The 27,229-nt window shown below is 41.2% G+C and overlaps 1 protein-coding gene across 5 annotated transcripts in view; it reads right to left on the bottom strand.

Moving 5' to 3' along the window:
* Window positions 1-27,229, bottom strand: part of NR1H4 (nuclear receptor subfamily 1 group H member 4) — a gene marked incomplete at both ends in the record, with an annotated part of 60,310 nt that overhangs the window by 18,272 nt on the left and 14,809 nt on the right. For 2 of the 5 annotated variants that reach the window (XM_080936003.1, XM_080936001.1), the window contains 5 exons: window positions 2,881-2,980; window positions 3,314-3,412; window positions 4,915-5,048; window positions 7,474-7,626; window positions 23,375-23,740. In XM_080936003.1, the coding sequence (XP_080792129.1) occupies window positions 2,881-2,980; window positions 3,314-3,412; window positions 4,915-5,048; window positions 7,474-7,626; window positions 23,375-23,740 (852 nt within the window). The remainder of the gene's footprint in view (window positions 1-2,880; window positions 2,981-3,313; window positions 3,413-4,914; window positions 5,049-7,473; window positions 7,627-23,374; window positions 23,741-27,229) is intronic. The other 3 variants (XM_080936004.1, XM_080936002.1, XM_080936005.1) reach the window with 2 other exon arrangements.

Below are 27,229 nucleotides of genomic sequence, written 5' to 3'. Positions count from 1 at the left end.
TCTAATGGATTAGAAGAGCATTAAACAGCAATGGGCTTTCAAAGAGAATAATACTAAGGGTTAACAGTCACTAAGGGTTTGGAGGCTTAGCTCAGTTGGCAGTGATTGTCTAAGCCTGCTAGAAGCCCTGGGTTCCAAACCCTCCCCAGCTCCCAATGAAACTGGACATGGTGATGCTTTCTTATAATCTCAATACTTGTTATGTAAAAGCAAGGGGACCAGAAGGTCAAGGTCTTCTCCACTTGTTTGGGGGTCAGTATGGGCTGTCTAAGGCTCCCATCTGACAGAAAAGTCATTATCCTGAGACCCTAAGGCCCCTCTGTTGATAGGACTGCGCCTCCTCCTTCCTGGGTCTCCAGCACCCAGACAACGACTGACAAAGGATGTATCTAAATGGATAACAGAATTTCCCACAAATCCCTTTTAATATTGGAGATATACTTGCAATGTTGTTTCTACAGTCCCAGCTAGGGCAAGGTGACTGGCGGAGCCTTTTGTCTATTGTTTCTTTCTGTGTTTTAGGATTTTATCACCTCCCCCCAGCTTTGTTCATTGAATGGACATTCATTATACCCTCCCTTTGGAACCAGGACTGGGAATGAGGAGCTAAGATATTTTCACTTGCACCTCATCACCCATGATTTTGCGGATCAAAAGAAACTGACCATTTGGACTGAAAAATAAAATAAAATCTTCACATAGTTTTAAAAATCTTGTTGCCTTCTACCTTTTTCCTTTCTCGTCCCCATGGTTTTTATTTCTCTGTGATCTTGGTTTTTAATCTAGATTGGTGTCACCTTAATTAGCATATAACAAATTAAGCTTCTCTTTCATTGTTAGTAGAGAAGCGAGAGAATATTAAAGATTTGGTGACAGCGAGCACTTTCCGAATTTTATGAGTTTTATTGGGCTAATGTCTATCCGTGACACATTTAATAAAGAGTAGCCTAATGCTGGCAAAAAGAAGGCAAACGGGCAGATCTAATTAAAAACCTACATCAGAAGACATTGTCTGCAATTTAATACATGGTATGCTGCTACTGAAGGTATTTACTATGTCTGCTCTGTGAAGTCTTAAGTGCACCAATACCTTTACATTTTTTTGAGACAAATTTTACTAGAGAGCTCAGGCTAACTTTGTTAATTTTTTTTTTTCACTGAGACAATGTAAATGACTTTTTCCATTTCTCCAATGACACAGATGCACCGATGATACACATTGGGAAATGTGGCTTGGCATTCCAGTTTCTTTTCTGGAGAAGTCCATGGATTAGACACCAGGGCGCAGCCCTTGTCTTTACCTCGAACATTCCACCGACCATTCATCAACCTGTACAGATTTCTGAATCCGTCATCATTCCTCCTCCTTTTCTTTTCCTCTTAGTACCATAGTTTGAGTCTCCTTCCCTAGACTTGAGAAGTCATGCAGAAACGGATCCCTCTGCTTCCTGTCTCTTTCCATCCAAGCCCACATCATAAACCTGACAAGGCCATCTGTCTGTAACAAAAGCCTCATCATTTCCTGAGACCTCCTTACCACCTGGGAGGCAATGGCTACATTTCCTTAGTTAGGTCTTTCCCATCTAATGCCAATTTGCCTTACTACCTAATCAAAGAGCGTGCCAAAGACATTCTTCTATTGTCACACTGAGTTTTTGTCTCCTATCGAATGTGTGTGTGTGTGTATGTGTGTGTGTGTGTGTGTGTGTGTGTGTGTGTGTGTGTGTGTATGTCTGTATGTAGGGTGGCATATATGTGCATGTGTGCATTTTTAATTATGTGTGCATCTATGCACGTGGGTGTGGCTTTGTGAAGGTCAAAGGTCAACACTGATTGACTTCGTCAAACACTCTCCCTTTTTATTTTGTGAGACAGACACACAGATTCTGGACCTCACTGGTTCAGCAAGTTCTGGGGATGCTTCTGTCTTTGGCTCTCCAGTGCCGGTATTACAGAAACGTAACACCATTCCTGGCTGCTTACATAGGTACTAGAGATTCAACATCTTTGGCCCCTACAGGTGCCTGTACACACACACACACACACACACACACACACACACACACACACACACACTAAAATAAAATCTTTAAAACTATCTAGCCTGAATATAGCCTTTTCTGATGGCTCTTAGGTTTTCTCAAACTCAATTCCTCTCTGTTCAAGTAGTGTGTGTGTGTGTGTGTGTGTGTGTGTGTGTGGTACTGTGTGTTAATACCCTTTAACTACCCTTCTTGAAGGGAACAGTCATGCACCTGTGTAGCATCTACCACTGCTTACTGAATAACAGATAACACCAACTTTGCAGAGACTCAATGCTGGTCTATTGATTTGGAAGATTTTTTTTTCAGTTTTAAAAACAGAATTTGATGTATACCAGGCTGGTCACAAAGGTTAATATGTAGCCAAAGATGACCATAAACTTCAGCTTCTCCTGCCTCCACCTTCTAAGTGGCAGAGTTTATAAGCACATACCATCAGGTCTGGTTTAAACACAGTGCTGTGGGTCAGACTCAAAACTTCCTGAATATTAAGCAAGCATTCTAGTAATTGAACTTAGGAAGAATTATTTTAAATGATTTTGAGTATGTTTTCTGCCTCTAACTTTTCATGTCTATAGTAATTAGAAGGGTTAAGTCAGGTATGTTTTGCTTTCAAAGTGAATGTGAATCTCTTCAATGTCACAGAAAAAAAACTGTATAGTGTGGTTGAATAATGCTAATGGAGAAACACCTTGCAAAGAACATCCTGGCAATGGATCTGACCACATGAGGATGCTTTAGGAACTGAAAAAAAATATTGTATACAGAGTGATTAATATATATAATGGCACATTTTATACATTTCAAGAACATTAATTTTTATTATTTAAAAAAATACCTGGAAGTTTTTTTGTGAATTCTACGAGAATCTGTACATGACTGGTAGCCATTTCTGTTAATATGAGAAAATTTTCTTCTGCACTAAATTCTTCTTTTAACTAAAATTTAAGAAAAAATAAATGATTAATAAGTAGACAGGAAACAAATAGCCCAATGTAAAATCATTAAAAGACAAAAAACTGACTTGAATAATGAATCAGAAAGACCCAGTTCGAATCTGAAAAACCATTACTATTTACAAGACAGATCCGAGACTTCTTTTTCAGTTGCTTAATGCTGACAAAAGTTTGAATATAAAACTAACTTGAAGTCTCAGAAAACAATCACTCCGAATAACACATTTACATATAAATCCCTCCTTAAGAGGTAGAAAAAGGTCACACAAAAAAATGCTAACTTTAAACAAGTATATTTTCAGACAGGGTACATACGATTTTATTTGTGATTTCCTGAGGCATTCTCTGCTTGCTATATGAATCCATAATATAATTCAGGAGGGTCTGCTGGTCTGCAGTGAGTTCAGTTTTCTCCTACACTGGCAAGAAAATGAAAGATATTAGGGAGGGCGGTTACCGGCATGTTCCAATATGCGCACTTATCTGAAACAAACTAATAATGAAGAATTCCAAGAGCTGTGACCTTTGACGTGGTGGCAATGGGTTTCTCTAGGTCCTGGCACAGCCATAGCCTAGTTCCCTAAAGCCGCATTGACTTGCTCGTTTTCCTACTTAGAAAGCAGGAACAATGAAACATTCTCCTCATGCATCTCATGGGAGTATATGGTGATTCAAATATAGGGGCTATTGAGCACAGCAGCACTGAAGGTCGGTAGAATTGCAAGGTTAAATCATAACTTCTAAAGGCTTCCAGTGTGTTAAATGGAGAATTCATCCATGCACATACATCTGTATTCAAGGGCGACAAGCTGGGCCCTGTGGTCCACATCTGCCCGTGTAAGTATAACGTTTTATTGGAAGGTAGCTTCTTTCCTGGTATTTTGTCTGTGTTCCTTTTGAGTTAAAATGTCAGTTACATAGTTGTCATAGAGAGCATGTGGCCAAAACTCAAAAGCCTACAACATATGCAGCATGTTACAGAAAACAAAACAAAACAAACAAAAAAACCTACCCAACTCAGATCCCAAATATCCCTTTCCTTCCTCACTGTCTCTGGAAAAATATAAACTGTTGAGTTAACCTTTTGGAGGGGGGTCTTTCTGATGAGGCACTGTGGCAGACAGAACGATCCTTTTTAATAAGATTAGTTTTCCTGAAATCAATACAAACGATAAAATTAAAAAGCCTAACAGTGGAGGACCTTCTCCTTGCCAAATAAGTACAGTCAAAGGTCTAAGTTGGAGAGCCTGGTGAGTCAGCTTTCCAGCCAATAGCAGACAAGAATTCTTCCAGAAACTCTGATTTATCGTTGTGTGGGTGTCTAACCAGCCCAGATGCTGTTCCCTTGCTCTGTCTTTAGTTATCCAATGAATTTCTTAAGATTCAATGAGAAGGATTTTCTCTATCGGTCAGATGTGTGGTATCCTGTTTCCCTGGATGATGAGGACCAATCCACAGCCTCTGCCGGTTCCAGACTTCCCAAGTTGGAACTCTCCTTCTCAAGGGCAACAGTGGGGGTGGGGAATTGGGATATGGTCATTAAACACTCACGTGGAGCCCAGACATGGCAATGCATGCTTTTAATTCCAGAATTCTGGAGTCAAGTCCCAGCACTTGGAAGGCAGAGGATCTCTGGGAGATCCCATGTCAGAAAAACCCTCAAGTGGAAAACCCCATCGTGAAGATTAAATGAGTAGCCCAGGGAGAACCGTCACTACCTACCCTATACACGACTGTTATCTAAAATGTTTCACCAAAGCATGTTTCCCTCTTGATTCAAAAGAAAAGGAGGACTCCATTTCAGGGCGCAACTAAGATGAAAATTTGGCGGTGGCTGAGGCTCTAATCTGACAGCCTCCCTGCCAGACTACCAGGTTCCCAGAAGCCCATTCGCCGCTGGCTTTGGCCTCGCCTACCCTGCAAGACTTGGTCGTGGAGGTCACTTGTCGCAAGTCACGCCCTTCGCTGTCCTCATTCACGGTCTGGTCGGCATGCTGCTTCACATTTTTTCTCAGCCTTTTAGATTTACACTGAATTTCGGTTAACAAACCTGGGGTTGGGGGAAGAGAAAGAACGGAAATAAGGATAGAAAATTCCTAATGGGTGTGTGATCCTTGAAGCAGCTGTTAGGTGGTCAGCTCAAGTGATGGGCAGAATTAACTCTAGCTCATCTGGCATTTAAAAGAAGGCCAGGAGCGATGACTTTGTGGTTCAGAGTAGTTGTTGTTCTCTCTTTCAGAAGGTCAGAGGAGGTTGGTGCTTAGTACCCACACCACATGTGTGGGGTGCCTCACAACCACCCCTGATTCCAGTTCCAAGGGGTCCCATGCCCTCTCCTGGCTTCCTTAGGTACCCTGCATAGGTGACACACATTTACACAGACAGACACATACACTTAGACAGAAAATAAATCTTAAGGAAAAATGAAAAACTTTTTTTAAAAAAGATTTGATTTTGAGTGAGGCATTTGACATCTGTGAGTGTGCTTCTTCATCTGTGGAACACAAATATTTGCCACAAAGTTTTTCTTAGATGTGATTAGATATTTATATAAAAAACCCTGGGCTTTATATATAAATAATTTGTGATGCAAGAGTCATACAGAGCACAAGGCGTCTAGCCAATGGTACTGCAAATCACACACTCCCTGTTCCTGGTCTAGGAGACCAGAGAAGCTGCCTTCGAAACATACAGTTACTTTCAAACATACAATTATTTTCGTCTACATTAATACTGTTCAATGAAAAGTATATTCAGTTCTATATTAAACTCATTGAGTAAAACAAACGTGAGCACCTTTCAGAAAAAAAAAACAAACCCTATTAATCTATGCAAGTTATTTAAAAATGTAAAGGTTACAATACTTAAGGAATGTCAGCCATTGCTTGGTTCCCAAGTTAAAGACAAAGCCTATATTGTGCTATTAGGAGGTGACAAAGCCATGAGGAGGGGGCCAGATCTTGTGGGTCATTGGTGGTCTGCCCTCACATGGGACTGCGGGACTCCAGCCTCTTCCTCGGTCTATTTTCTTCCAGGTCAGGAGATGAGCTTTGAGATACGGCATCAGCTCCTCACCTGTGTCCCACAGAAGCTTAAACACTATGGAAAACAGTCACCAAGCTTCTCAATGTATGCGCCGAAAGGAATGTTTTCTCTTAATAATCCTCTTAGGTATTGACAGAAACCTGACTAACACAGAGTGTCTGATTATTTTAGAGGGTGTATTGTCATCGTTTATTATGCTCTGAGCCTTAACAAGTCACCCAGGATTGCCTCCCACCGTTCTTAAAGATTCCTTTGTTCTTCTCCCAGTGCTGATGAAACAAAACTCTAGGAGGTTTACGGTGCAAAAGACTCATGAAACAGTTCTGTTCTCGACGGGAAGACGTTTGTGCTTCTAAATAACACTAGAGACTTCTGTGAGGAGGGTCTCTTGCAAAAGGAGCTCAGACCAGGCAAGTTCATATTTAAGTAATGAGCAACCTGAACTGCCCAGTGTCCGAGGATTACCACCGCCAGATTGGATTGCAGCCGCTGCCCGTTCAGGTTCTAATTTCATGTTTGCTGAAATGCGATTGTGATCAGCCTGCATAAAACTTTCATCCATCCAGCGATGGATTATTTATTTACACAGACCGATTTTTCTCCCTCCTGAACACATTGTTTCTCTGGGAGCGTCCCAGTGGCCCACACAGTTCAGGAACAATGGAGCCGGGTCACCTTCTGCAGGCTTTTATTTCATGTGGCATTCCCTCCCTGAGTGTTGTCATCGCCTTGGTGACATTTATTTGTCGGTTTGTTGGGAGGAAGAACAAGGCATATCTCTAAATCTGAGCGGGCTGTAGGATGAAAAATTAATAATGTTATACTAACATGCATTCTAATTTCTGATGAAGGCGGTGGTTCCTCATAGAGCCGGTGTTTAATACAGTGCCCCCTTATCAGATCGAAGGACAAAATTATATTAAAACTCGGGGTCGTTAATTTCCTGTGTAAACCTATACAAATTGGCTCGCAGCTGCACTAAGGGGAGACGAATTCCTAATAAAAATGACTTAGTTTAAAGCCCTATTTAGATAATTCCCAGGCAGTTACTGTCCCGCCGATATGAGTTTTTATGGTAATTAAGCGATAAATAAGACGTACATTAAAATCAAATTTAGATGGACGTCTCAGAATGCTCTACGACATTAGCTCACTAAACCAAGTTATTCCAATAACGACAGCACCACACCTTCTATAAAAACCCTCACGACAAAGGAAAACACAACCCAAAACCAAGCCCCAGTCGTTTCTTTCAGAGAAATAAGTTGCTCTTCAGACGGCGGTTTAAGGAAAGTCCGCGGTCCAGCACCCCGTTGGAGAACCGAGTCGGCTCTGCAGATGCTGCGTCTCTAACGTGGGGACCGTCTGAGTTACCTGGCGCCTGCCTCCTTGGGAGGTTCTAGTGGAGTGTAATTGCTTGAGGCGGATACCTGTATACATACATTCAGCCAACATTCCCATCTCTCTGCACTTCCTGAGCCGGCACTCCTGACACTTCCGCCGCATGTACATGTCCATCACGCAGTTGCCCCCGTTTTTACACTTGTACACGGCGTTTTTGGTAATGCTTCTTCGGAAGAAACCTGTGGGAGAAGCACGGGAAGCTGTAAGAAGGTCCCTAACAAATGTTCAGGAGATATATATATATATATATATATATATATATATATATATATATATATATATATATATATATATATATATATATATATATATATATACAGATTCCGAATTCTCATTGATGAGCCTTGAGCCATGGGGATGTATTGATGGACACTTTGCCATGGGCTGCTATTGAAAAGGGAGCTACTGTATGTAAACTTATCTCTCTGGGGGGGGGGGGGGGGAATCAGTTTTTTTTTAAGAATATATTACTTTCATTTATCTTTATTGGGGGACATTTATGAGCCAATAAGTGCTACACGCTGTCACTATAAAGGCAAACACTCCAAGGTTGAATGAACAAAGGCAAATGCACGCAGATAACCAAGCAAGGGGACAGGAGGAGTTAAGTGGATACTGCTGGATGCTGTGCCGGGGTGCATGCCGGGAACGGTTTACATAGCACGTGAGGAGTTAGAGACTTGGCGAGGACAGGCTTGGGTTCTCCAAACCCACATGGTGATTTACAACTCCAGTTCCAGGAATCCAAGACCTTTGACTTCTGTGAACATCAGGCACGAAGGCGGTACACGTAACGCCCATGCAGACAAAACTCTCATACAACACACAAAATAAAATAAATAGTCCTTTAAAAAAAAAATCTTTGAATGTGAGGCAGTAAGCAAAAAGCCAGTATGGCTGCTGTTGTTTACCGGGTGTTTAGGAAGAAAGTTGTAAGCAAGGTTTTAGTTTTTCAGGACTTAATATGACAAGCCTTGCCTAACAATAAAAATGCCACGCTTGATTTGAAATGCAGCATCTTCTCAGAGAAGAACAAGCTGAGCCAGTTCAGGTAAGATGCCCAAAGCCCGGACCGGAATGTAACTCTTTATCCCTTCATGTCCCTCACCTGCCTGTTCTCTGACTAATGCACCATAGATTCCAGGTTGGTGTGGCAGTAAGCAGGGACTTGTATTTGGGAAGCAAGAGAAGTAACTGAGAAGCTAGTACTTGTTTGGTACGGATGTTTACACACTTAAAATGTCAGTTTCTGAGGTTTTGATGATATGCGGTAAAGCGTGGTTCAAAGATACTAATGAAAATTTCCAGAACTAAGCCCCTTGTAAAATTGGGAATTGCATGTTTCTGAGCAGTGTGATGAATGGGATTTATTTTTTTATTTATCTGTGTTTTTTCCTTGCAGTCTCATCCAGGATAAAAATCATCCTTTCAACCAGTAAATCCACGTTGTACCGATTACCCACCCAGTGGCATTTGAGGGATCTCACTTGTGCAACAAATTTTAACTTCATGTCATTCAAATTTTTCTATTTTGTCATTGATACTTACTGATAATTTTCCTGTGCCTAATTCATGTCTGTATATGAGTCACAGTTTGAAGCTTCTACTGGGTACCTTGAGATGTGTCCACTGTGGATTAAGGGGCACCGTTTTGTTTTCATAAACTGGGTGTATGTGGCAAGTTTTCAAAGTTGACACTTCCTGTCTTGGGTTGGGTTATTTCCTTCCCGTCACTGGGCTTACTTTCAGCCATACTTCCCCGATGAGAACAAAGCTGTTTCAAATCTTGTTTTTTCTACTCTAGGTTTACTCCTGTCCTACTTGGTGTTAACTGTCAAGTGGACAGCCATCCAGAATCACCAGGCTTTTTAAGAGTCGCAGTCAATCGTCTTTATTAGGTTGCTCTGTGGGCCTGTCTATGAAGTAATCTTAAATGCTAGTTGATGTAGGAGGGGGCCCAGTCCACCGTGGCTGGTGCCATTCCCTAAACAGATGGTCTTAGGCTATAAGCAAGCTAGCTAAACCTGGTCCTGAGCATGCCAAGAAGTGAGGCAACAACCAGCGTTCTTCCAGCCAGCTTGGTTTCTGTTGTACTACTCCGAGTGTAAACGAGTTCTCAGAAGGAGGCTATACTGTAGGAAAGAGCAAACAGATAGACCTGCCTTCATGCAAAGCTGGGCTGTGACATAGAAGCACAAGTTGAAATAAGTTGCCTCTGGGCGTCGAGTTTTATCACAGCAGCAGAAAGAAAACAGAACAACTCCATCCCCTTTCCCCTGAGGTCTCTCTGAATTTCTTGACAAGGACTTATAACTTCATGATGGCTTGCTCTGGTCCAAGACATCAGCTGTGCTTTTAACAGATGTTGGAATAATAACAAACATTTATTGCTCTAACCACTTTACTCCCCCTTAGCTGCTTAATCATAATATCGATTACTCTCTTCCCCTACTTCATAAAGGAGAGGAAAATAATGCAGAGAAATTAAATACTTTAGCCTTGATTTTAGGAGAACTCAAACCAGGAAGCTGCCCAATCGCGCTGCTGCAGTTATCTCCCCTGGGGCACAGGGCCAGAGAACGGCTTATCATTAAGGCTGACAGGAAACTGCTCTCTGGTGCTTTAGGTATCAAGACGGGCAAGGCATCCCTGTATTCAGAACTCTCAGCTTGGGAATATGAAGAAGTAAATTCAGAGCAGGGCCCAAGACAGGCCGACAGCTAAGCATATAATACATTAATGAAGTATGAGAGAAAAAGTATTGGAATATGGAAAAAATCTTGAGTTGTTCTATGTGCTTGTAAAGGTTGCAGTATCTGTTTGTTAGAGGGAGGAGAACAATAATACTATAGACAGGGAAAGTTGCATATTTATTATGATAACTATGAAAAAATATTCAGTTATCATTTAAAAAATTACTACAGAGACTCTGCCAGAGTCATATAGATACAGTTGAGGATGCTTGCAGCTAACCATCAGACTGATCACAGAGACCCCAATGAAGGAGCTAGAGAAAGGACTGAAGGAGCTGAAAGGGTCTGCAACTCCATGGGAACAACAACATTATCAACCAATCAAACCCTTCAGAACTCCCAGGGTTGAAAACACCAACCACTGAGCACACATGGAGAGACCCATGGCTCCAGTTACATATGTAGCAGAGGACAGCATTTTCTGGCATCAGTGGGAGATGAGGCCTTTGGTCCAGTGAAGGTGCATTTTCCCAGTGTAGGGGGATGCCAAGGCGTTGAGGTAGAGAGGGTGATTGGGAGAGGGAGCACCTTCATGGAAGTAAGGGGAGGGGGTGGGGGATGGGAGTGGGGGAAAGGGGATAACAGTTGAAATGTAAATACAAAGAATACCCAATAAAAATTAAATAAAAATTAAAAATTTAAACAATAAAAAAACCCACCACAATAAAACAACTATAATTAAGAACCTCCCAATGCCTAAGAATCAAATGTTGAGCTAGAGTGAGCCTAATTCCAAGTAGAGAAAGCAGGAAAGGCTTTTTGAAAAATGTGGATGAGGGCTTACAGAGTAATTTTTGAAACACATGCCATGCGGTATGAGGAAGGCACAGAGTCACGGTTCCTAGGAAAAGCAGATGGTCCAGTTTGGTGGCAGGGTAGAGCCTGGGAATATTAGAGAGGGGAGCTAAGGGGCTAAAGTGAGACAGTATTAAATGCCCTTGAATGTCAGCCACACAGAGGAATCTTCGCTATGTAAAAACGGGGGAGGGGGTGTCCTTAAAGGACTTGGTAATAAAAGGTCTGATCTAGCCTGCATGCGGAGAAAATCCTGGTGGACAGAGAAGATGAAGAAGCGTTGAACTAGAAACCAGAGACAGAAGACAGGAGACCATAACATAGCTGAGAGGTCAGAGATCCGAGGCTAGGCTGGGGGAGAGCTAAAAAGAGAAATGGAGAGACAGTCTAGCCTTGGGTAACTAGCTAAATACAAAAATGGGGACTGCAGAGGAAAGGTCAAAGTTAACTTAGCTGTAACTCCCTAGTCAGTTTGTCAGTTGATGTGACTATCAGTAGGAAAGATCTTAACTCTCCCCTAAATGTCAAATCTAGCCCCACAAAACTTTTAAAGTAGCAGCTCTGTGCTTCAGATCGGCACTGATATCGAGAGCGAAAAGACCAAAGTGTGCATGGTTAGTGAGTGAAGCAAAGCAAACTCTTCCCCCCCCCCCCCACAATGCCAAACCCTGAACTCAGTGACTTGAGTGACTCAGTCTTCCCAGGAGTCCGCAGCCCCACCTAGGAATGACTCCCTTTAAAACTGTCATAGGTAAGACAAACAGACAGCTCAATAGTCAACAGAATGAAACTCCTTATTCCAAGATGAATCAAAGAGAGGATGCACAGAAAAATACCGCAGGTTTTCTCTCTGCTCTTTTTTTTCTTTTCTTTTTACCTCTGGTATTAAACCAAAAAAGAAATCATTATCATATCAATGGCTGAATTAATTACCTTTCACTCTGGGAAAGCCCGCACAATATTATCAGTACATTATTTAAATGTGGGTACATACACTGTATTCATACTTATGCAAATCTAACCCCCCCCCCCACACACACACAGTGCCACTATCTTGCTCTTTCTGGTGCACATTCAACAATGCTCATATCAGAAGAGTCATTTGAAAATGAGTTGGTAGGAAATTCACAGAGGATCAGAGCCTGCCAGATGAAAAAACAGGAGTGGTGGGAAGGGCAAGCCTTGCCAAGTTAGGGGTAGGGGATCTCTGGCTTGTAGAACAACTTGGGAATGGCATTTTTATGGTCTCGTAATTCTAAAGCACATGCCTCCACTACCCTGGACATTTGTGGTTGACATGAACTCCATCAACTATCACTTGATGTTTTACATGCTTAAGGATCTTGGTGTTTTTAAAACAGCAACAAACATAGGACTCAGAGAGACAGCTTTACACAGCACTTATTTTCAGCCAGACGCAGTTCCAAACACTTTGTGTACCCTTAATCCAATAAGATAAGAGCTATTATTTTTTCTCTCCCATGGAAGAGGAACTTGAGTTGTACGAAAGCTAGTTTGCTCAAGGTCCTACAGGTAATAAATTATAGATCCTGGATTTGAGACTTTGTAGGCTCAGTTCAGACTCGGCTTTCAGCCACTACCTTCATAGGCCTTCAAACAGAATAAAGAGTTCATATCCCCCCCAAAAAAATGTTCTCTCAAGATACTAATGTCCCGAAATCTCAACACAGCATGGAAAAACCCAGACGGCAACAAAAATCTGTTACCACATCCAGGCTGAATCTCTCTCAGCCATTTAAATAATGTTGAAATCAACCGAAATGTTGAGTTATGAAAATTATCCAAAATTATGCATAGACGCTTAGTTCTTACTCCTGTTGAGATTTCCTTTTCTATCCATCCCAAGAAGACTGTCAATCATATTATGCCCCCTCCTTCAACAGAAGCTAAAGTCCTCTCTCCCTCTGCATAAATATAAATTTTGGCCAGGGCTATCATCTTCATTTAAAGCTCTCTCATTGGAAGGGTTTTTCTGGATCATCAAAAACATAAAGGATCGGTGACTGTTTCTACAGTTGGGTGGAGCAGAAGCAGGTTAGCTGAGAAGAGAACTCTCCCGGTGCTTTGGGATGGAGTGAGTTCCACAGGTTCTGTGGTGATGGCCCAGCATCCGTGAAGAGTCCCCAGAGAAGGGGCGAACCCCAGTGAGGATACAGCTCAGCAGTAGGCTGCCTGTGTGGTATACATTATAAGGTAAATCTACAGTGAAAAGGGATACAGTTTGCCAGTAGGCTCCCTGTGGAGCATGCACAAAGCCTTTGAGAAGTTACACATGCAGTAAATCTATGCAGAGGTAATGGCCTAAAGAGCTCATTGAAAATGAATTGGTTTTAAAAGAAATTCATTTTGGAATCTATCCGATGAAATAATCTTTATATAACAGCATTGAAAAGACATTCCCAGACCAAAAAAAAAAAAAAAAAAAAAAAAAAAAAAAAAAAAAAAAAAAAAAAAAAACAATTCTAACAGACTAAAAATTAAATTAAAAGTTTTATTTTATCTATCAAGAATGGTGGTATACAGCAAAATCAACACTTCGGAGAATGATCAACAATGTTAAAATGCACTTTCTAATGTTATCGTCTAAAACTCAGTGACCTAAGCATTGCCTTCAAGAAGCTAGGGAGGAAGAAGAAAATAATTACAAAGAAGGCAAAAGAAAAGAATTTATTTTTAAATCAGAGTAGAAATCAGTGTAACTTAAAATAGGAAAACCATATAAAAATCTCAATGAGACTAAAAGATGATTCCTAACAATAAAATTAACAAATCTCTAAAGAGGCTAAACCGATTAAAACAGATACAAATTATGCATATCACAGGTGAAACGGGCCCCATCAGTATAGACCCATTAAAAGGAAAATGAGCGAATAAAGAACCTTATAGATTATCAAGAACTATAACCTCAAACATTTGATGACTTAAGTACAGTTCCTTGACGAATGCTTATCAAAACTTGCTTGGGAGGAACTGATCAACAAAGCAGGCCTGTCCCATTTTAAAAAACCGAATTAATAAACAATCTCCCCAAACAGAAATAATTACCAGACCCAGGTGATTTTACTGATTAATTCTATCAACCATCTGGAGATGAAATACTGTCTATTCTCTTTTCCAGAAGGCAGAAAGAGCAGTTTCTAGTCTTTCTATGAGCAATACCTTAATACCAGAAAATACACAAAAACACTACAAGAAAAGTATATGACACCATCTCATTTTCCCCTTTGTTCAGGTAGGAATTCGAGGGGAGGGTGGACACTCCTGCTAAAGTTGGGATGTGATTTCAGGATGTGTTTCCCCATCACTACCTGTTATTGCCTTGAGACAAGCACCTCACCTTGCTGGAAGCTTATCATTTCATCTTGTCTGGTTGACCATCTGACTCTTGGGATCCACCTGCCATCTTCTTCTTCCTCTTCCTTCTCTTTCCCTCCTTCTTCCTCTTCCTCTTCCCTTCCTCTTCCCCTTCCTTTACCTCCTCCTTCTCTTCTTCTTCCTCTTCTCCTTCTCCTCCTCCTTCTCTTTCTCCTCCTTCTCCTCCTTCTCCTTCTCTTTCTCCTCCTTCTCCTCCTTCTCTTTCTTCTTCTTCTTCTTCTTCTTCTTCTTCTTCTTCTTCTTCTTCTTCTTCTTCTTCTTCTTCTTCTTCTTCTTCTTCTTCTTCTTCTTCTTCTTCTTCTTCTTCTTCTTCCTCCTCCTCCTCCTCCTCCTCCTCCTCCTCCTCCTCCTCCTCCTCCTCCTCCTCCTCCTCCTCCTCCTCCTCCTCCTCCTCCTCTCTCTTCTTCTTCTTCTTCTTCTTCTTCTTCTTCTTCTTCTTCTTCTTCTTCTTCTTCTTCTTCTTCGCTGGGGTTCCAGGCATACCACCATGCCTGGCTTATAATACAGATGCCTGCCATTCACCACAGGTCTTCATCTTTACAGATCACGTGTCCTCACATGAACCATTTCCCTAAACCCACAATTTTCTTTCTCTTATTTTAATTTAGACTGGCTAGAATTGGCTTTTATTTGTTTTTGTCTGGCATTGTGTTTTCAGCTCTGTTATATAAAGATTACTTCACTGGGCAGATTATGAAGAGAATTTTGTTTGATATTATTTGGACCAAATGTTTTATCATTTTAGCCAAATCTGAGCTTGCTTCAGAACACCTTAACTCTAACCCAATAGAAAATGTAGCATACTTCAGGGCTTCTCTGCCTTCCCTGCTAAAGATAAAGCCCATGTTGGCAACTGTTAGCTCATCAAGACCCCAGGTTAATTTCTCTGTCCTAACTCTCTAGAAAAGCAGCATCCACGAATAGCATTGATAATAATGAATAGAATTCTCTGGATTTCAGAGTCCACACAAGAGGTACGTGCTGCTATCCAAATATCTACAGCCACAGGGAACGGTATGCAAGGAAAAATGGAAATATGGAGCCAGGCTCAGTGTAAGCAGATGGTCAGCATCTCCGAAGTCACAAAATTGCTTTTCAGGCCCAGATGTAGCACATGAATAGAGCATTTTTGTATCATGTGCATATTCTCAGAACCACAGAGAAAATAAATAATATGTGTAGAAAACACCACTTCCCAGATAACCAACAGGCTAAAGGCTTTGAAAGGCTATCAGCATCTCTTGGGAGACCAGAAGAGGAGCTGATCACCCCCAGACTCCTTCGCACTGCAGAAGCTGGATGGGATATTGTGCCAGAATAGTTCTCATTTGGCTTCCTCTGTTTTTTCTTCCAGGTTGAACAAAGGGAAGATGGTCCAACAATCCAGATAAAAGCCAAACCAAAGACCTAAAAACTAGAAAAGTGTGTGGTCATTGCTGGGAGTCTCTGAAGAACAGGTATGGAGTTGAAGAAAGCCAAGGCAGAGACCATTTCCCAACAATTCTCCCTTAATTTCATTTGGTGTTGGAATCACCTGGACTCACGTCAATGGCATGTTTGTTAATGGGTGATGGAGTCTAAATGAAGGGAAAGTATAATTCTGCTGACATCCTCATCCCTGCTGGTGTCTGCTGGAACATGAGGGCAGGGGTCATGCTGTGATAAAGCCTGGCTCAGCATGTTCTTAAGAGGCAATTAGATGCTCATATAGACAAACTCATGGATGCTGCAGTCTGACCTCAGCACCCCTCGGGTGGTCTGGGCTTTTATAAGCAAAACTCCACCATGGGAAGCCTACAAACTAACTGACTCTCAAGGGCATTTAACCCTCTCCCTCTGAACTGCTGCTTGCCTGCTTCTTGGGTTTATTCTCATATACGTATCAGTAGCTTTTCTCATTTAGCAGTTTGAGCTTTGGGAAGTTTCTCTTAATAACTATTTGTGTATTGTTTATATTCTTAGGAATTTCCCATATTTAAAGATATATTGCCAATATGTTTATTTGAGATACATTTTTGTCTACTTAAAGCAACCTTTTACTATTTATATTTTTGTATGGTTTTTCAGATACTATTTGTGGGTATTTTTGAATCTCTGTGGCTTGCCTTCTTGTTGTTTTGATCATAGGTCAGTTAGATACATTGTTTTTTTTATTATTGCTTTATAATGGTAAGTATAAAAGTAATTTTTCCTGTTTTGCTTATCACTTCATCTCCTATATGTTAGAAGAGGGCATGACATATAAGGTAACACTTAATAATAGCTTATAAATAAAGAAATTAATTAGTTAGCTAATGAATCACCAGGAAGAGATAGTTTTGAAGTATGTTTTGATAGTTTGAAGTTTTGATAGTTGGAAGATAGTTTTGATGGCATGATGCCAGTTTGGGCAGGTAGATGAACAAAGCAGAAACAACAATAAAATAAAAATTCATTAAGAAAATGTAGCAAAAGCTAATACCTATGGATCCTTTAGGCATGCTGGGTAGAGAGCTGAATTTTTAAAATGCAGCATCTGTGCTTTTCTATACAGTGGTGCAAAGGGAATGGTAATAGCAACAGGTATGTACTGAGTATTTACCACTGGCAAGGTATGTATTAGCTGCCACTGATACAGTGAGTCTCAGTATATTTGATGCCACTCTACAAATATCAGAGCTCCTTCATGGCAGTCTGTAAATACCTAGGTAAGGCATTGTGCCAAAGGTCAAATGGCTTAGTATATAGCAAGATTACACATAGCAGTCACCTGGTGTATGTTATCTACCTGTCCATCTATCCATCCTTGTTGCCTCCATTATCTCCAGAATCATCTCATTTTTCTCCTCATCAGCAGCATCTCCACTTTGTAAGAAGGCTGAAGCCCAGAGACACATGTTAACTTAGGACAACCAGAAAAAGAATTCCTGGGATTGGGATTTCACTTGTTTGCCTTCAGAATCTTAGCCTACCTAGGATGTTGCAACTCTTCTATGAAAGGCTTCTGGCATCTTGAAATCCTTAGGAAGCCACACTGCATCGTGCTGTATGACAATTTAATCTTCCAGGTTATTGGAGTCATTACTAGATTTCATAAACCAGATTGTGCTTGATCTCAACTGGGGTCTTGATGCATGTGATCTCAATATATGAATATTAGGGAACAAAGGATCTTTCAGCAACTGTTTAATCCACTTCGTATGGTGAGTGATCATTTTGATGTCTTTTGAAGCTTTCCTAAAACTTCAGGACTAAACCTAATGCTCGTTCATGATCTACCAAGATTCTGTAAATCCATTCTGCAAGGGAGGAATGTTGAACAGGTTTCCCAGAATTTCTTGCAAAACTCTTTCACAGAGGTAACATTAGACATCAATGAAGGGGGGTAGAGCTGTTTTCCTATCGTATCAACTGTGGAACAGGGTCATGGAATCGTGTCAAGACAACAACTGTAGTTTCCAGGTGCAAGTGTTGACAGACAGATACCAGGACGTCACTGTGTGTGGATTCAACAGACAATGTATGGCCCTGGAGCCATTAATTTTAGCAAAGGCAACTTCCCGAACCCTTGATGGCAGCTAACATGTTACATTTCCGTGGTAGATAGTTATTGTGGTGCCTTCTGACATCTCTGTCATCTACACTGTGACTGTTTAGCAGTAGCTCCAGCTGACCAGCCTTGGCGCAGAGCTCTGAGCATGCCCCTCGAAGCTAGCAAAGAATCTGTGCTTACTCTCTTGACTGTTCCTACATTTGTTCTGTTCTGCCTGAAATGTTAGTTTCTGTTTCATTGGGTTCCTGCTGCCACCTTGGGTAACTTGATACTATTTTTTAAAAAAGAAAGAAAGGAAAGAAGAAAGGAAGAAAGAAAAGAAAAGAAGAGAAGAAAGGAAAAGAAAAAGGAACAACAACAAAATCACAGAGAGCATAGAATTTTATAATCCTTGATGGATTATAAAACCAACAGTCTCTATGAAGAATGTTATAGAGCAAAACCAACTATACATCCAGGGAGATCGGATGCCAAGAGTTGCAGGCTTGGAAGACAGGGTTGGCTGAGCTGCTAGACCCTCAAGGAACAGGTCTTTGTTGGACTCCATTGGATCCTATTCTGTGCACCTCTCATTTCCTTGCAAACCTTTCCCCCCTTCCTTCTCCCTAGGCAAGAGCTGGTTTCACTTGTTTTCTCATGAGAAGATGTGACTTCCCAAGGCAGATGATTATTGACTTTCCAGTCACCAAATCCCAAACCCTATATGACAGTTAAGGAAGATGGCTACTTCTGTACCCAACAGTTTTATGGCAGCACTGCTACCTGTGCCCTGAGAGTTCCGGGTGGCCTCCTCTGGGATAGTCAGTGGAGAGGGAGTGTGGACTTCCTCCTGGGCTCAGGAGTAAGAACCCTCCTGCAGCTCTTCTGGGCACCCAGCAACCTGTGGGCAGGCTGCCAGTCCTGATGAAACTGTGCCGGGTCTGGCCTTGGGCAGAAAGTGTCTGTTCCCAGACAGCACAGCTACCTGTGCCCTGAGAGTTCTGTGTGACTTCTCCCGGGATAGACAGTGGACAGCTCCTGTCAACTCTTAACCCACCTCTAGGATTCAGTTGGAAACGGGGACATGGGAGAAAAAGAGTTCAAGGATCTCTCAATGTACCAGCATGCCTCAGTATTTTCTCTTTGATTCTGGCCCAAGGTCAGAGCTGGCCCAGTTGCATCAGGACTCGGCACTGCCATCGGAACTCACAGCCTACCCAGAGAGCCAAACACCCAGGAGCACTCTCCCTCCAGAGACCACAGGCCCACAGACCCAGAGGAGAGACAAACTCCAGTAAGAGACAAGATCACCTAGCACCACCAATAACAAGATGGCAAGAGGAAAGCACAAGAATCTAAGAAACAAAAACCAAGATACTCTGGCATCATCAGAACCCAGTTCTCCCACCACAGCAAATAGTGGACATCCCAACTTACCAGAAAAACAAGATTTAAACTAAAAATCATACTTCATGATAATGATGGAGATCCTCAAAAAGCACAAAAATACCACACTTAAAGAAGTACAGGAAAGCCAGGAGAACAGAGGCAAACAAGTTGAAGTCCTTAAAAAGGAAACACACACACACACACAAACCACACAAACACATACACACAAATCACTTCAAGAGCTACAGAAAAGCACAACCAAACAGGTGAAGAAACTGAAAACAGAAGTATAAACAATGAAGAAATTACTAAAGGAGACAACCCCAAAGTTAAAAAACCTAGGAAAACACCGGGAGTCATAGACACAAGCATCACCAACAGAATACAAGAGATGGAAGAGAGAATCTCAATAGCAGAAGATAACATAAAAATCATTGACACAACAGTCAGAGAAAATGTAAAAATCAAAAAGATTCTAACCCAAAACATCTAGGATATCCAGGACACAATAAGAAGACCTAAGGAAAATAGGTGTAGAAGAGAGCAAAGACACCCAACTAAAAGTCCCAGTAATATCTTCAACAAAATTATAGAAGAAAACTACCCTAACCTAAAGAAAAGAGATGATCATGAACATACAAGGAGACCACAAAACCTCAAATAGATTGGACCAGAAAATAAATTCTTCCCAACATATAATAGTCAAAGCAACAAATCAAAACAAAGAATACTAAAAGCAGTAAGGAAAAAAGGACAGGTCACATGTTAAAAAAAAAAAAAAAAAGACCAATCAGAATTACACCAGACTTTTCAACAGAGATTATGGAAGCTAGAAGATTCTGGATTAACATCATACAGACCCTAAGAGAACACAAATGCCAGCCTAAATAACTATATCCAGCAAAACTCTCAATTTCCATAGATGGAGAAACCAAGATATTCCAGAACAAAAACAAATTTACACAATATCTATCCACAAATCCAGTCCTACAGAGGATAATAGATGAAAAACTCTACCACAAAAAGGAGAACTTCACCCTAGCAAATGAAAGAAATTAATCTTCTTGCAACAAACCTCAAAGAAGAAAAGCACACAAACGTATTTCTACCTCTAACAACAAAAATAGCAGGACACAACAATCACTATTTTGTGATATCTCTTAAAATCAATGGACTCAGTTCCCCCAATAAAAAGACATAGATTATCAGACTGTATATGTAAACAGGATTCAGCATTTTTCTGCATACAGGAAACTCATTTTAGCAACAAAGATAGGCACTACCTCAGAGTGAAAGGTTGAGAAAAAAATTTCCAAGCAGATGGTCCCAAGAAACAAGCTGGAGTAGCCATCTTAATATCGAATAAAATGGATTTTTCAACCAAAAGTCATCAAAAAAGATAAGGAAGGACACTTTTTTAACTCATCACAGGAAAAAAAAATCTATTAAGATATACTCTTAATCCTGAACATCTATGTTCCAAATTGTAGGGCACCCACATTCATAAAGAAACTCTACTAAAGCTCAAAGCATATATTACACCACACTCTCATCAATGAGCAGGTCATGGAAGCAGAAACTGAACTTATACACAGTGAAACCCACAGAAGTTATGAAGCAAATAGATTTAACAGACATCTGTAGAATATTTCAACCTAGAACAAAGGAATATACCTTTTGCTCAGCACCTCATGGCACCTCCTCCAAAACTGACCATATAGTCAGTCACAAAACAGGCCTCAACAGACACAAGAACATCAAAGTAATTCCATGCATCCTATCAGCTCACCATGGACTAAGGCTGGTCTTCAATAACAACAAAAAGCCCACATACACATGGAAGCTGAACAGTGCTCTACTCAATAATGTACTGATACCTCAATACCTAAACGAAGCATTTGGCTTTCTTCCTTGGGCCATTTAGGTCTCCAGTGTTAACTGTGAGCAAACAGCAGCCTGGAAGTACAATGGACATTTACTAGGAAAATGTCTAGCAGCTCAGCCCAGAGGTGGCTCATACAAAGTATGGAGTTTGATTTATAAGCCATCGTTTTGAAGCTGGATCCCAGCCCTTCCTTTATCAGCTATGGAGCCTTGGGTGGGTTCATTAGTGGTCTGCGTGTCAGTTTGCTGTCTACAAAATAGGCATACAGTATGAAAATGAATGAGCCTTATCGTGGGAGTGTAGCAAATACATCCCACGAGTTCTTAGCACTGGCCTCTCGAAACCACAGCTTCTTTTGGATATAACATGCACAGTCCCCCCCCCTTTTCTTTTTTGTTTCCTTTTATTGAAAATAGCATCTCTCCCCCCGCCCCCACCACACATGCACTTGAGCACGCACACACACACACACACACACCTTACATATCTTGATTACTGTCTCTCCTCCCTCTGCTCCTCTCAGTCCCTCCCCACCTTCCTTCGCATTCCGATCCCTTTCAGACTCTCTCGTTAGAAAACAAACAAGCTTCTAAGGCATAGTAATAAAAAAAAGTAAGACACAATAAAATAAAATATAATGAGATACAGCAAAAACATCGGCCATCAGAATTGGACTAAACAAACAGCTCAAGAGAAAGCACAAGAAACAGAGACCTGCTCGGGAATCCCATAAAAACATCGGAAACCATAATGTATATGCAAAGGACCTGGTGCAGACCCAGGCAGGCCCTGGGCATGCTGCTCCAGTCTCTGTGAATTCATATGAGCTTTGCTTGTGTTGGTTTAGAGGGCCTTGTGTCCTCCTTCCTTCTGGCTCTTATATTCTTTCTGTCCCCTCTTCCTTTGATACAGACTTCTAAAGTAGACTGTGAGTGCTTTTTCTCTATTCCTTTCGCTTCGGGCAGGAAGTACGACCTAGGCTGGAATTTGTGCTTTTCTAGCTAGATCGCTGGTCATTTTTATATACACCGATGGATGTTCACACCTCAAGCTGGTGATGGAAACTTCCAGACAGAGGGTGCTGCCGGTGACTAACTGAAGTAATAGAGATTCGCTGGTCCTCACCGGAAGCACTTAGAATCGAATGTGCCTTAGAATTCTAGAGTGTTTTGGATCTTCGGGGTGTTGGGGGAGCGCTGAATGGACACAGCATTGGCTGTACGGGTATGAGGGCATGAGTTCGGATTCTGAGCACCCTCTGGATCAGTGGTTCTCAACCTTCCTGATGCTGCAACCTTTGAATACAATCTTTCTGTATTGAAACTTTCCTTTTGATGCTGGGGGGGCGAGGGGGAAAGGGGGAGAGAAAGAGGGAGAGGAGGAGGAGGAGGAGGAGGAGAGAGAGAGAGAGAGAGAGAGAGAGAGCTGCTTAGCTAGGTGAGCCTTCTTGGGTGCCTTTTGTATCACCTATGCCCAGATTTTTAAAATTTTAGCACAAGGGGCTCCTGAAATCACAGATTCTTAGGTTCTGCTTCCAGAAATTCTCAATCCGTAGGCCCGGAGTGGGACCCCAAATCTGTGCCCCCTAGAAACTGCCAAATGATATCGTATCTCATCTACTTCACATGACTGGATCCAAAGACTCTTGGCAGGAATCAGCAGAGCGACTCATTTTGTGTTCCCTGTGTGATATACACTTTTCTAATTCTTTTACCCATGTTACACGGCCCTCTCGCTGGTCCTATATTAAACTTATCACTACATTTTATTTTATAATATTCTTTTAAAAACTAATAATCTTTTCCCTGGATCATCTCGACGGCCATCTTGTCTTGACATTGGAACTCATCACCATCAAAGTTTGTGTGTGCCCATGACCTCATTAAAAGCAAGAAATATGAGCTAATTATCAAGAGTGGTAAGAAAATAGCAAAGATACACTTAATGTGCACCGTATGTCCCCAACTCAGGCTAAATGGGGCTCTGAACAAACCAAGACATGGCTCAGACAACAGCATTACGGCACACGGAGTTCGCCTGCCAAAAACCAAGAGGTCATGCTTCCCTGACAGTTCAAACAACAAAAACACATAACATATAATTTATAAATAGGGTTGTTTTCTTGCCTGCAAATCTGTTCAGGAAAATGTAGCATCCAACACAGTAGAACTGTACTACAGGAAAACAAAAGCTCTCACCTTTGCAGCCCTCACACGTGAGCGCGTTGTAATGGTACCCAGAGGCCCTGTCTCCACAGACAACACACAGCTCGTCTCCTTTTATCCTTCCTGCCGAGGATGTGGCCATTCGAGGTTTCTTTGTGACAGGCATCTCTGATACCTCAGTCTCTCCCTGATATACAGTCTCGGCGGGCATTCGCCTGAGTTCATAGATTCCCGGAGAATACCAGTCTTCCGGTTGTTGGGGATAGAAACCCAGGCTGGAATAATAGGACGAGGAGGGAATCTGCTGAACTTGAGGAAACTGGACATTGTTGTACGGGGAGTACGATTCCAAATCCAGATTCTGCCCCAGAGGACCTGCCGCATGCTCTGTTTGCACACCTGAACCAAAGTATCAACAAAACTGAATTTAATGTCATCATTCGAGAAAGTAGAGCAAAATGTCAGGTCTAATATTGAAATGGAAATTTATTTCAGTATAAAATATGAACATATATAAAAGGTAAAGCTACAAAACATATTTAACTACATAAAATTAATTTTTAAAATACATGTTTATCTGTAAGTATATCATATATATACATGTATGTGGATGGTGTATATATATATATATGTGTGTGTGTGTGTGTGTGTGTGTTTGTATATGATGTATGTGTGTATAAAACATGTAAACAATAAATCATAACCTCAGGGACAAAATGTATAACTTGAGGACGGAAGAATGACATGTTGTAATATGTAATGAGCTCTTGAACACTAATATTCAATACCCTATGTAAAAAGGCTAAAAGGTCATAAAGAAATAGTTTCTAAAAACTGTTTTGTAAACCCACAAAATGTTTCCCTTGTAAAAATACATAATAATCTCAAATTACATGTATAACATAATCATGTTTATTCTCAGATTATAAAGATTTTTAAGTTTAATGATAGACACTCTTTGGAAAGCAAATACTCTTAGAGGGAAATTTTTTAGTATCTCCAATCACTTAAAATTTTAATAGCTAGCTAGCATTAAGTTTTTCAGTGCCATATGTGTGTGTGTGTATACATATAACACACACACACACACACACACACACACACACACATATATATATATATATATATAAAATTCTCCATGAAAGGGATTTCTTTTTACAAATGAAGACATTCATTTCGACACCCTGTAGGAACCAGAAATTGGAAACACACTCCATCAGTAGGATTATGGTTGAAAATATTCAGTATTTGTACACAGTATTTATCCAAATAAGTAAGGATGGTGACAGTGATATGGGAGGGTCTTACCTCATGCAGCTGTTATTTTGAAAGGGAAACTGTAGAAAAGTGTGTGTATTAATGAATACAAAAGTATTTTGTGTGAGTGAGTATGTGTGTGTGTGTGAGTGTATATGTGTGTGAATGAGTGTGTGTGAGTGTGTGTGTATGTGTGTGTGTGTGTGTGTGTGTTATAGGTAAGGCAACTTTCTTCATGATCTATAACATGCTGGGGTAAGAAACTACACACGGTTTCTACTGTTTGAGGATTTGTCACAGGCATGTTACTTTAATGATTGTAACATATAAGGGGCTTTTGAAAAGTAGAATGCATTTCTTAGTAGCATTGGTCTCCCTGGACTCAAACCCATGATCTGTTACTTACTCCCCTGGTACACGTGGGAGTTTTCTTCAGACCTATACTTTTCTCTTCATATAAAGGGAAAATAATGCCACCAATGACAATTGAGTTGCTGTAAGGGGTAAGTGAGACAGGGAAGCCAAGCACCTTGTTAAATTCCATACGGAAGTGCCCAAAATTTGTAGCTGACATTAAAACAGGGAGTATAATTATTCCTAGAACCATTATTACTAAATAAGATGTTTAGATAGAAAACCTCTAGGTAATAAAAACTAAAAATAAAAATCAGGTTTTGAAAATGCTTCTATTTTTCGAAACATACGATATGCTCTTTAGACTACGAAATGGTTAAATTATGCAAAATGCTAAAAGAAATAAGACATAAAAAAACGATAAGACAGTGCATCAGTGTGTCGGATTCTTTAGCACCCCTCAGACAACCCCACAGGACCATTCCAGCTGTGTCTTTCCGGAATCTGATACCCAGTGTTTACACCTCAAGCTGGTGATGGAAACTTCCAGACAGAGGGTTCTGCCGGTGACTAACTGAAGTAATAGAGATTCGCTGGTCCTCACCGGAAGCACTTAGAATCGAATGTGCCTTAGAATTCTAGAGTGTTTTGGATCTTCGGGGTGTTGGGGGAGCGCTGAATGGACACAGCGTTGGCTGTACGGGTATGAGGGCATGAGTTCGGATTCTGAGCACCCTCTGGATCAGTGGTTCTCAAACCTTCCTGATGCTGCAACCTTTGAATACAGGTCCTCGTGTTGCAGTGACTCCCAACCATAAAGTCACCTCTTTGCTACTTCATAATTGTAATTTTGCTGCTGTTATGAATCGTAGTGTAAATGTCTGATATGCGACTCCTGTGGGGGTCACAACGCATAGGTTGAGAACCACGTCTCTACAAAGCCCTGGCGGCTTATACCTGTAATGCCAGCACTGGGGAGGTAGAGGATGCCAGAAGCTCAGGAACTAGTCAGCCTCGCTGAAATGGTACAATTCCAATTCAGTGAGAGAACAAGAAATATGGGGGGGGGGGGGAGTATGTGTGTGTTCGCTGAGATATACTTAACTCTGGCCTTCTCCATGCACACATTCCCTACATGTGCACGTGCGTGTGTGCGTATGTGCACACACACACACACACACACACACACACACACACACACACACACCCCAGACTATACAACTGATAAAACAAATAAATAAATAAAATTTAGAACCCCTTGATTGGGCCTGGACTTGATTCCCAGAACTACAGAAAAGAGAAAATAAATCCTTTAGATTTCAGAACATTTAGTATTCTTTCTTTGTTCTGTATGTGGTATTCACGCCACTGGGTAGAACTCAGTGTCTGAAGTATATGAAGCAGACACCAATGTTTTCCTCAGTGCTGTTTTGTGAATATTCGCACAGGAGAATAAATGGTTTGTTTGTTTGTTTGTTTAACCAGCGTTTCACAGCCCAGGAATTGCCACCAAAAATAAATAAATAAATAAAATTTAATATTCCTTTTAAACTTAAAAACCAATGGTTTCTAGTAGTTTGGGAATTGGGAATTGGACTTGGAGATTCCGGGCCTGTGCACCATGCCTCTGAAATGTTCTCTAAGGTGCTCAAATGGTTGATTTCATTGTCATTATTACCTGTAGCTGAAAGTTTTATAAATCTCCTCCTAATACTGAGCATTTGTATAATCTTGCTACTCTTTGCAACCATAGGATGAGGTGCTATTACCCCTCCGGCACACACAAGCATCTCCTGGGCTGCTTATTCAGACTTAAGACAGTTCAGTGCAGTTTCAACTGCTGGACAGAATGTCTTTGTTGAAATTACTTCTTACTCCTACCTGCCTAAGTGCCTGAGACTTTAGAGTCTACAAAGCCCATGCATGGGGTCACTCTATTCTATGGGATGCTGTCAAAAGTGAGATGCTTCCTAGACAGGTAGGTAGGTAGGTAGGCAGACAGACAGACAGAAAGACTGATCATGGGAATCCCCAGAGGCATCTCCCTTGTCCCCAAGCCTTGCCGAACCTCCTTGGGTCACATCCCCCCCGCCACTCTCTTCATCCTTTTTCTAACATTGGTGCTGAAACCCAGAACGTCATCTTTTAACAACACTGGTGCTCAGTGACTCTTATCAACACAGACAGACAGACAGGAGGCAGTGGCTTTCTCTTCCTCTGCTTTCTTTACCTGAGATTGTAAATTCTGCTTACACATAAAATACAAACGGTCCCTCA

This window comes from Micromys minutus, assembly GCF_963924665.1.
Source record: "Micromys minutus genome assembly, chromosome: 22".
NCBI classification, from domain to species: domain Eukaryota; kingdom Metazoa; phylum Chordata; class Mammalia; order Rodentia; family Muridae; genus Micromys; species Micromys minutus.
This window is presented reverse-complemented; position numbering and strand designations above follow the sequence as displayed.